The 10798-nt window shown below is 49.8% G+C and overlaps 1 protein-coding gene across 1 annotated transcript; it reads right to left on the bottom strand.

Moving 5' to 3' along the window:
• Window positions 1-312: 312 nt before the first annotated feature.
• On the bottom strand, window positions 313-9756 carry LOC149995217 (sialic acid-binding Ig-like lectin 6). The gene is given in 10 exon segments (XM_090260311.1): window positions 313-1490; window positions 1493-1516; window positions 5080-5164; window positions 5505-5604; window positions 7522-7818; window positions 7900-8154; window positions 8565-8612; window positions 8766-9047; window positions 9199-9573; window positions 9683-9756. Coding segments are annotated over 10 exon segments (1701 nt in total). The 5' UTR covers window positions 9720-9756; the 3' UTR covers window positions 313-1292.
• Between the last annotated feature and the right edge of the window lie 1042 nt (window positions 9757-10798).

Consider the following 10798-nt stretch of genomic DNA (forward strand, 5'->3'; position numbering starts at 1 on the left):
ATTTGTTTATAAAAACATACCCTTAGTGATCTTCTTGTCTCTGCATTTTATCAGTCATTGTAATATATATATTCAAATTCCCTCGAAGAATGTGAATCAGTTTAGTTTTTTGAAACTTCTTCAGTTTTTGCCTTATGTTGCCATATGTATGCACATTACAAATGTTATACCTTCCTGGTAGATTGAATCTTTAATCATGATGAAGTGGTCCCATTTATCTCCATTAATAGTCTTTATTATAAAGTATACATTTTCTGATATTAATATACTTGTGATGGTCAGTAATCCTCAGAAAAAGTCAATCAAACACTAATTTAGGTTTTACATCGATCTCTAGTAAATAACATACAGCCACATTTCCCCCCAGTCTGACTATATTTGTATTTTATTGAGAGCATTAAGTCCATTTGTGCTTAATGTGGTTTTTAAAATGTATTTGGATCTAAAAACATAATTTTATATTTGTACTCTGTATGCTCTGTTCTCTTCTTTTCCCTCCTAATCTCTTATTTCTTGTTCTCTCTGGTTTGATTGAAAAATGTTTCCAGAACCTTTTATACTTCTAGTTTGGAGATAATAAACTTGGAATCAATCCTTTTAGAAAATTTCCTTGAGCTCACAGCAACAAAATAGAAAAATCTACAGCTTGTCATAACATTTTATTTCCTCCCAAAATAACATAAAGACTTTATCAAATGTAAATTATATTTATACTTCCCAGAATTATGTTATGATAATGTGGCATTTCAATATTACATCCTGTGTTTGACCCTTGTACACATCATCACTATCTTTTACAGCAAGTATTTGTTTCCTTTAGCTCACATATGTGCCACTCTCTTTTCCATTGATTTTTTTTTAGAAAGGGAGAGGAAATGGTGAGAAAGAGAGAGAGAGAGATAAACATGAATTTGTTGTTCCACTTATTTATGCATTCATTGGTTGATTCTTGTATGTGCCCTGATTGGAGATGAACCTGCAACATTGGCATATCAGGACGATGCTCTAACCAACTGAGTTACCACCCAGGGCAGAGATAGGGTCTCTAAAGAGATACTTCAGTTCAAGTGAGGTCCTTATATATATAATTATATATATAATTCAATATATCTGGTGGCCTTATAAGAGGAGGAGATTTGGACCCATAGAGGGAGGACCACATGGAGACACAGAGAGAAGGCGGCCATCTACAAGCCATGGGAGAAGCCTCGGGAGAAGCCTCAGAAGAAGCCAAGCCTGCTGACACGTTGAGCTAAGACTTCCAGCCTTCAGAACTGCGAGAAAGTAATTCCTCACTTGTGTGTCTTGATCTCTGAGTACACGGAGTTGGCACCTTCCTGTTCCTGAAGCTTCAGGTTGTGAAATCTGAGGAAAGCATAGTGCAGCTCCTGGTCCTCTTCTGCGGTGGGGCTGGCACCATCAGGGGCTGGGTGAGCCGAAGGGCTGTCTGTCAAGCACTGAGGCCGGTGCACCTGAGTGGAAAGAAGAGAAAGGATTCAAAGCTGCTCAAAGGTGTCTGGCCAGAATGGGATTGGGACAGGTGGAACTCTTATCATTTACTCATTCTTTTATTTTATTATTTGTAAAGATTTTATTTATTTATTTTTAGAGAGAGGGGAAGGGAGGGAGAGAGAGAGAGAAACATCAATGTGTGGTTGCCTCTCTTGTACCCCCAAATGGGGACCCGGCCTGCAACCCAGGCTGTTGCCCTGACTGGCAATCGAACCAGTGACCTTTTGGTTTGAAGGCTGGTGCTCGATCCACTGAGCCATACCAGCCAGGGCAGCCATCCATTTATTTAAAAATGTTTAATAATTACGATTGGCCAGTCCCTAGAGAGTGTTTGTCTTAATCACATTATATCCTTTTAAGAAATGCCGGGGGAGGATGCTATGATCGTATTCATCTTACAAATAGTAAAACTAAGACTCAGCAAGATTAGACGCACGGCCCTGAAGACGCACATCAACACAAATGTGCCATCAAGCTGGGACTCGGCACCCATCTTTCTTACAAGAGTGCCCTCCTTTGTTCAGGTAGGTTATAATTTTCTAGGAGAGACAGTTATTACAAATAGAAAACGAGTATATTTCAAGTTCTAAATTTGGGATAGAAGACATTTTGAGATGCAAAGCAGGGGCAAGGGTGACAGATCCTAGAAGACAGAGCAGAGACCAGGTCCTGCAGCAACCAGACACCCTCGTCTAGAGCTGCTCCCTGCCCCCAACACCCTCAGGCTGCAAAAGCCCAAACTAGAAACCCTCAAACAGTAGCTCACAAAGGCAAAGACTGCTAGTCCTCAGATGAGGAGGAAAGGGCTTCACTACAGCAGAGCAAGTAGAGTACAGGAAGAAGGATGCCCATGTTAAGGAAAGATGGAAATAAAAGGCACATGCACTGCAATTCTACTACAGCCAAAGGATAGAGGAGAAAAAAGCGTGACTGTTAATAACCATAATTAAAATATTTGTATGAGGATGAACCTCACTAATCAAATATAGAGACAGCCCTGGCTGGTGTGGCTCAGTGGATTGAACATTGGCCTGCAAACCAAAGGGTCACTGGTTCAACTCCCAGTGAGGACACGTGCCTGGGTTGTGGGGCCGGGTCCCTGGTTGCGGGTGTGTGAGAGGCAACCACACATCAATGTTTCTATCCCTCTCTTTCTCCTGCCCTTCTTCTCACTCTAAAAATAAAAATACATAAGTAAAAATTTTTTTAAAGATAGGAACATAGTTTATAATAGAAAATGAGGTCCAGCAATATGGTCCTTCAATGATTTAGTACAGAAATATTTCTTGAGCACCTACTTATGAGTTATGCGATAGACACTCCCCTAGGTCCTGGGTGTGCAACAGGGAATAAAACAATAACAATAACATCCAACCACCTTTGGGACTTACATGCTAGAGGAGAGAATGATCCTGACTGGTAATCGTGAATACTGTGCCTAGTGTATGCCAGGTACTGTTTGAAACTCCTCGTAACTATTCTGTGATACAGGTATTCTTAATATCTCCATGTTACGGAAAATGAATGGCAAAATGCAGGCAGTCTAGCTCCACAGTACATGCTTTGAACCACTGACTGCAAGAGACATTCATTAAAAGGAAAAAAGTTGCCCTGGCTGCTGTGGCTCAGTGGATTGAACATTGGCCTGTGAACCAAAGGGTTGCTGGTTCGATTCCCAGTCAGGGCACAGGCCTGGGTTGTGGGCCAGGTCCAAGGTTGGGCACACATCGATGTTTCTCTCCCTCTCTCCCCCCGTCTCTGAAGATAAATAGATAAAATCTTTAAAAAAATAAAAAGAAGAAGAAAAAGGAATGTGAAGGTAAAATTTTTTTAAAAAGGAAAATAAGTTTACTGAAATTTTTAAAATTCAGTGATGAAAAAGATGCATCATGATTCCTGATGAGGATTTAGCACACAGTAAGGATTACATTGCCCAAGATCAATCAAGCAACAACAATATGGGGAATTCTGCAAATTAAAATTTAAAAAAAAAAAAAAGATTTTCTGTTTACATGGTCTACCAGTTATAGAGAGAAAAGACTTTTGAAATAATTGTGAATGTATCTATTTCTCCTTGTAGCTCTGTCACTTTTGGTTTATTTATTTTGATGCTCTGTTGTTGGGAGCATACACATTTAGTACTTTTATATATTTTTTAATGAAGTGATAGAAGCCAGACATGTAAATAGTGCATGATTCCATTTACATAAAGTTCCAGAATGGACAAAACTAATCTATAATGGCAGAAATCACTGATTGCTGGAAAGGGCAAGTTGACTGGGAAGGGAAACTTATGAATTTGGGGGCGTGATCAGAATGGTCCCTTTCTTGATTGGGGACCTGGTTAGAGGGTGGATACATTGGTCAAAAGTCATCTAACTGTATACTTTAAATGGTGTGTTTTATTATATGTAGAGTATGCCTCAATAAAGTTGATATAAAATAAGCATGGTGATTGATTTGAAAAGTGTGAAATGGGAGTGATGAACTGTGACTTTAGGGTACCTCCACTGTCTACCCCAATGCTCCTATCCGCTCCTTCTGTGTACTCAGTGGGTCTGACGCAGACTAAGTTTGGGCCATTACTCTTCTCCACTGTTCAACACCAGAAGAAAGGGCTAATATGCCCAGTACTCAGCTATTAAAAAAAAAAAGAAAGAAAGAAAGAAATATTGTCATTTGAGGGAACATGGATAGTATCATGCTAAATGAAATAAATTGGGTGGAAAGGCACAAAAACCATATGATTTCACTCCTTTGTGGGATATAAAACAGAAAGCAACAGACTCATAGACACGGTCAGCAGAATGATGGTTACCAGCGGGGAAAGGGTCCTTCGGGCAGGATGAAGAGGGCAAAGGGAGTCAGATACATGGGGATGAAAGAGACTAGACTTTGGATGGTGGAGTATACAGATACTGTATCATAAAGTCATACACCTGAAATCTATATAATGGTATTAACCAATGTTATCCCAACAAACTTAATTTTAAAAAGAAAAAAAGACCCAGACTGAAAATAAAAACTCATCAAACTGTAAACCTGAGATACTTGCATTTTGTTATCTGCAGACCAAAAAAAAAAAAAAAAGAAAAGAAAAAAATCCAACCCTGGCTGGTATGGCTCCGTGGGTGGAGCACAGCCTGCAAACCAAAAGGTCGTGGGTTCGATTCCCAGTCAGGGCACATGCCTGGTTTGCAGGCCAGGTCCCCAGTTGGGGGCAGGTGAGAGGCAACCATGTATCTCTCACACATTGATGGTTCTCTCCCTTTCTTTCTTCCTCCCTTCCCCCCTCTCTAAGAAAGTAAATAAAGTATTTTAAAAAATATTCAGAGTAAAAGATAATCTGACATAGAAGGCTTGACTACACCCCAACAAACCAACGGAACTATGTGCAGATTCTACCAGAAGCAGTAGCCTCAGAGCAGTTGAATCAATGACTTAAAATGACCACTTGTGGAATTCCAGAAAGTGCTGGCTATCCAACATTGAAATGTCTAAAAGTCCCTACAGAGGGCAGCATCCGAAAGGAATAATGCTGAATGGGAGCTACGTCCTGTCACTCACCGTAGAGCCTGCACCCACGACTGGGTTCCCATTGTCCTCCGCTCTCTGCAGCTGCTGGGACACTTTCTCCCTGCAGGTCTTCACTCTACAGAAACAAGCCCGGGCTTTTCAGTCCGCTTCTTTGGGGCATGGCAGAGGTAGACCATCCCCACGCTCTATGAAGAGCACGCAGTGAGGTGGGTGGAGGTGGGTCCTATCTCCGGGTGCTTCCCTAACCCGAGAACTGGACCAGGAGGAGTTGGGAAAAGACCCCATACTTGGCCCAGTTGATTACGGGCCGATCTGTGCCAGCACTCCACCTCCCTGCCCTGGCTCCTTGCTTTCCCGTCAATCCAAGGTCCTCCAGCTCAGGTTTTCTGAGATCTCGAGACCTCAAACCCTTTCCACCCCAGACTCCTCCCTCCATCCCTGGACCTCATTCTCACCTGAAGACGAGACAAAGGCAGAGGAAAACCAGGGCAAGGACCATGACACCAGTCCCCCCAACTGCTCCCAGGACCCTGCCAGCTGTAGGTTCTGCTTTACCTGTAGATAATTTGACTTCAGTGTAAACCCCAACCCCAATCCATAGCATCCTCCAAACTGGCCATTCCTGTCTCTGCGTGTTCCACCAGCCCACTCGCATTCAGGACTCAGTCACTCAGCATGCTGTTGCTTTGTAGACCCTGGAGCACCCCCTTCCCCTCCGCCCTCCACTTCCCTGACCTCAGGACTGACCTACAGCCCCAGCCACTTCAGCCCAAGCCTTAACTCCTTCTCCAGGCTCCATCTCTCTGGGGCTGTTATGGATTGAATTGTGGGCCCCCCAATACCTGTATGTTGCAATCCTAACTCTCCAGTACCCCCCGCATCCTCCCATACCTCAGAATGCAACCTTACTTGAAGATAAGGTCTTTACAGAGGTAATATTACAATGACTACGAAGGCAGACCCTTAACCCAATATGCATGGTGTCCCCATAACAATGTGGAATCTGCATACAGACACACAGAGGGAGAATGCCACATGCACATGAAGGCAGAGACTGGCGTGATGCTTGTACAAGCTAAGAAACACCACAGAGTGCCCGCAAAGCCCCGGAAGCCAGGGGAGACTGGCCACATGCCCACAGCCTCAGAGAGAATGAACCCTGCTGTCACCTTGAGCTTGGACTTCCAGCCTCCACAACTGTGAGACAATACATCTACGTGTCAGCCTTCCAGTTGGAGGTACTTTGTTACCGGGCCTCCTACTCCCCCCCCACCCCCCCGCCCCCAGGCATTGCCCCTAGCAGACCCTTGGCAGCAGCAGGACAGAGATGCTCTGGGCCTAATGAACTGTCAAGGAAGTGGCACCTGAGTCTGAGCTCCCCCACCCCCACCCCGCTGAGCCCCCTGTGGAGACTCAGGAAGCTGTTAGTCCAGGGCCTCACTGAGCCGGAGGTGACCATGTAGGAAGCATTGCTGGGGTTCCCCTCCTTCAGAGCGCCCCAGCCGCCAGTGCAGCGAGGAGCAGGAGGGTCCCAGCAGCTGGTGCGGGGGGGGGGGGGGTGAGGAGCAGTGGGGCTGTGGGGAGTAAGGAGATCAGTGGTGCCTCTGCCTGCCCAGTGTGATAGACAGCTAGACAGACGTGAGCAAAGCAAAGGTGACCGGCCAGGTACAGAAGATCACCAGGGCGGCACTGAGCAACAGGCAAAACTGGGAAAACAAGGACCTTGCCCCCAGGGAAACCTTTCCGTCCCTAGCAGGTCGCTGGTCATGCCGTTGGGACCCTCCCCTGAATCTCTCCTCCCCTGGCATGTTGCTAGTCACATGAGTTAGACCCCCTTAAAGGAGGGACGAACAAGGTGGGGGTGGGGCAGAGAATAACCCTTTCAAGCATTTAGCCTCCAGGACAAAGCGGTTCTGACCCACGTCAGATACCTCCGGGCCTCACCTGTGTTTCAGCTCCAGGCCCTGAAAAGCAGCCAGACCAAACAAGAAATGCCATCCATGGCTGACATCAGGACCAAGTGCAATGACTAAGGACTCCCTCCACCCCCCTGCCCCCGGCGCTGACCAGTCAGCAGAGACCACGATCCTGAAAGGACACACCTGGAAAGTTGAGGAATATTCTATTGGGATCCTTTCCCAACCCCAGGCCTCCAGATAAATACCCTTAAGACAAAGGACCCGACCGGCTCTCCCCTCACCCCCTCCTCTTCGCACCAAGCAGGTTACCTTTATTCTTCTCTCTCTTAAGTTCCTAGGGCCCCTCTTGTGCATGAAACCCCCCGCCCACAGGACTCAGTCTCTTGTCTTCCCACCTCCGTGCAGAACCAGTTGTAGGTTCTGTTCGGGCCCGAGATGGAGGATCGCATCCTAGCAAATCACGCCCTTCCCAGCCGCAGCCCCTCTCCCCGGTACCAGCTCCTCTCTGACCCCACCCTCTCTCCCGAAGCCTCTGTCCCCAGCAGGCCCCGACCTGGCGGCGGCGACAGCAGCAGGACAGAGGCGCTCTGGGCCCCGTGGGCGTTCCCGGCCTCGCAGCTGAGTCTGAGGCCGGCGCCGAGCCCCGTGCGGAGGCTCAGGGCGCTGTGGGCCCAGGGCCCGGCTGAGCGGGAGGTGACCGTGTAGGAGCCGTCGCTGGGGGTCCCCTCCAGCAGCCGCTCCCCCAGCCGCCAGCGCAGGGAGGGGGGCGGCTGGGCTTGGGAGGAGCAGTTGCAGCGCAGACCCTCGTCCTCCTCCCAGGAGCAGGCGGGTCCCAGCAGCTGCGGGGGGTCTGCGGGGAGCGGGGAGAAAGTCAGCGGAGCCCCTGCCCGACCAGGACCCAGGTCACCTGCCCAGGGGTCCCCGCACTCACAGACCACGGAGAGGTTTACAGAGATACTTTGGGAGCCCAGCGGGTGCCGAGCGCGGCAGGTGAACTCTCCTTCGTCCCCCGACCCCACGCGAGGCAGCTCCAGGATCGCGGTGCTGGAGATGGGGGTGGCGTTCAGGGCTGGGGACCCCCGGAACCAGCTCAGCGCTGCAGGGGGGTTGCTGTCAGCCACACAGAGCAGCCGCAGCGCCTCGCCCTCCAGGATGGGAAGGGATGTGGTTTGCAGGATCTTGAGGGCTGGGGGAGAGAAGTGCACGGGGGGGTGGGGGGAGATGAGGTGGGCAAAGCTTGAGCCTCCTTCTGCAATGTCCACACTGGCTCTGAGGAGGGACTGGCGATGCCCGGGCCTGTCAGGCAGATGGGTGACACACAAATGCAGTTATGGGCCAAAGAGGAGATGATGGAAACGGGACAGTGTAAAATGTCAGAGAGAAGGGTGAAGCCAGAGGGCTGTGAGCCTCCTTTGCATTTGGCCACAGAAAGCTGTGGGTGAGCAAAAGATCAACTTTCAGGAGTTGAGGTGGGAGGGGGCAGAATTTGCATCTGACCTGAGTAGCTGGCTTCCCCTATATATCCCACTTAGGGGCCCCGGGACCCACCTGGACCCTGTGTCCCCCCAGCCCTGGAGAGAAGAGGTCCTTTCCTACCTGTGCTGTTTCCTTGGAAGATGCTGATGGCCAGGTTCTGTGGAGCATCTGGGACAGAAGGACATGGTAGCCTCAACAGCCATGCTGACAGAGGGGTAGGCACTGGGCCTTTCCCCCCAAGAGCCATGGAAACAGGCAAGGGGGTTTTCTCCCTGGCGGACTACCAGGACTCCAATTTCAAACCCCTGGCCCAGCACTCACAGGTGACGTTGAGCCGGACGGTTGTCCCCACAGTCACACCAGCTGCAGGGAAATGCACCTGACAGGTGAGGTTGGTGCCGTGGTCCTGGGGCCGTGGGGTGAGGGCGAGCACGGAGGATAAATGGTGTGTCCTGGGGCCCAGGGAGGTGAGGGCAGCTGACGTCCAGGAGAAGAGAGGGGGCGTGCCCCGCTCACAGGCCCAGGGCACGGAGCAGGTCACGTTTGTGGGGCGGCCGGACTCCAGGGTCCCCGGGATGAGGATGTCAGGTGTGTGGGTCAGGGCTGGAGTGAAGAGAGAAGGCTAGGGCCCCTCAGCGTGTTGTCAGCCTGCCCTAGGGTCTTGTTATGACTGCCCCCGACCCACCTCCAGGCGCCCTCCCTTTTCTGCCTGGCACCCCATACCCTGTGGCCTTTCCTTGGGCCACTATCATACCCGTCACTTTCAGGGAGAATGTCTTATCTGCGTATGAGTGTCTCTTCTGGAAAGAAGTTTCTACTTGAAAGAGGTATGTCCCACTGTCCCTTTTGTTGACATCTCTGATGGTCAGGGAGCAGTTGTTGGACTGGGGACCCACGGGGAGGAAAAACCGGCCCTGGGTCCCCTCCTGCAGCTTCTGTTTTGGCTTGTTTGTGGCCACTAGAAGATAATGGCTCATATTCATTTCTTTCCTGAACCAGAACATGTGGGTCACTCTAGAGAATGTCTGGGAATAGGAAAACTTGCATGGCACGGAGACACACAGGCTCTCCTGGACTGTCATAGAGTTCTGTGGACTTAGCCAGACGCTTGAACCCTGAGTCAGGGGCCCTAAAGAGGGGGGGGGGGGGAGAGAGAGAGAGAGAGAGAGAGAGAGATTCAGCCTGGAGCTTCAAGGCCTCCCTCCAAGTGGGGTTCCCCCTCCCCTCAGCCCACTCACCTCCCCAAAGCATGAGCAGCAGCAGCCTCAGCAACATCCCTTCCTCATGCCCCGAGATGGCCACCTTCTGGCGTCCCTCTGAGAGAGAGAAGGGAAAGATGCAGATAAGGGAGGGCAGAGAAAGTGTAGACAGGAAGCCTGCTGTGAGAACAAGGTCACGAGTCCAGAAGGGGGAACTTCATCCAGCCCCATCGCTGCATGGGGCAAGTGAGCCCCGAGGCAGCACGGGAGGATGAGATGCCCAAGTCCTGAGGTCATGCAGAGTCATCTGCGCTGGAGAAGCATGTCCCACCTGGCCAGCTCCCTGACAGTCATGGCCTTGGGCCCCTTGTGGAGGTGGCCTGCCAGGGACGGGTCTCAAGGTAGCCTCCATGGGTGCCTCTGGCAGAGAAGGGTGCAGAAGGGGCAACAGAAACACCACACACCTCCACTTCATTCATTCATTCATTCATTCATCCATTCATTCATTCGTTTGCAAACAAACAACAACAGAAAGATCTGAATCAGCCCTAATCCTTTGCTAGTTCAAGCAATAAGAAAAGATAGACAAGCTGATGGGCTAGAGCTTTATCTGAAGGCAATGGGGAGCCATGGAAAGTTGTTAAACATGGAGAGGGCAGGGTCCTGTAGGTATCACCATGGTCCCTCTGAGGCCAGTATGGGAAAGTGCTGGAAGGGAGAGACAGACAGCCAATGCACCAGGGACGAGACTGTTGTGATTGTCCGCGGAGGGGAGCACCCCACCTGCACAGTGATGGAGGGAAGAGCTGAGAGGGAAGACACTCTGAGGAAGTGAAATTTGAAGGGAGGTGTGGGTGGGGAAGGGAGGTATCTTGAGTGACTCTCAGAGCCCCAACTCTGGGGGCAGGAGGATGGAGGTGTCATCACCGAGACCACAATAAATGTGCAGGGTTGGACTGGGGAGAAAGTTGTGGGAAGACAGCAGCGTGGGCCCCTGGGGTTCTTTCCTGGGGACCTTCCCTAGTTGTCACAGAGATGGTGACCTACGTTGGGAGTCATAGTTCACATAGTACCTCTCTGTCCTGAAGGATCCTCACTTCCCCAAACTTGTAGATTCTGCTGCTCAGAAAGCAACTGTAGGCCCGCAGGTCCCCA

Source organism: Furipterus horrens, unplaced genomic scaffold (genome assembly GCF_987537825.1).
Source record: "Furipterus horrens unplaced genomic scaffold, mFurHor1.1.pri manual_scaffold_13, whole genome shotgun sequence".
Lineage (NCBI taxonomy): Eukaryota > Metazoa > Chordata > Mammalia > Chiroptera > Furipteridae > Furipterus > Furipterus horrens.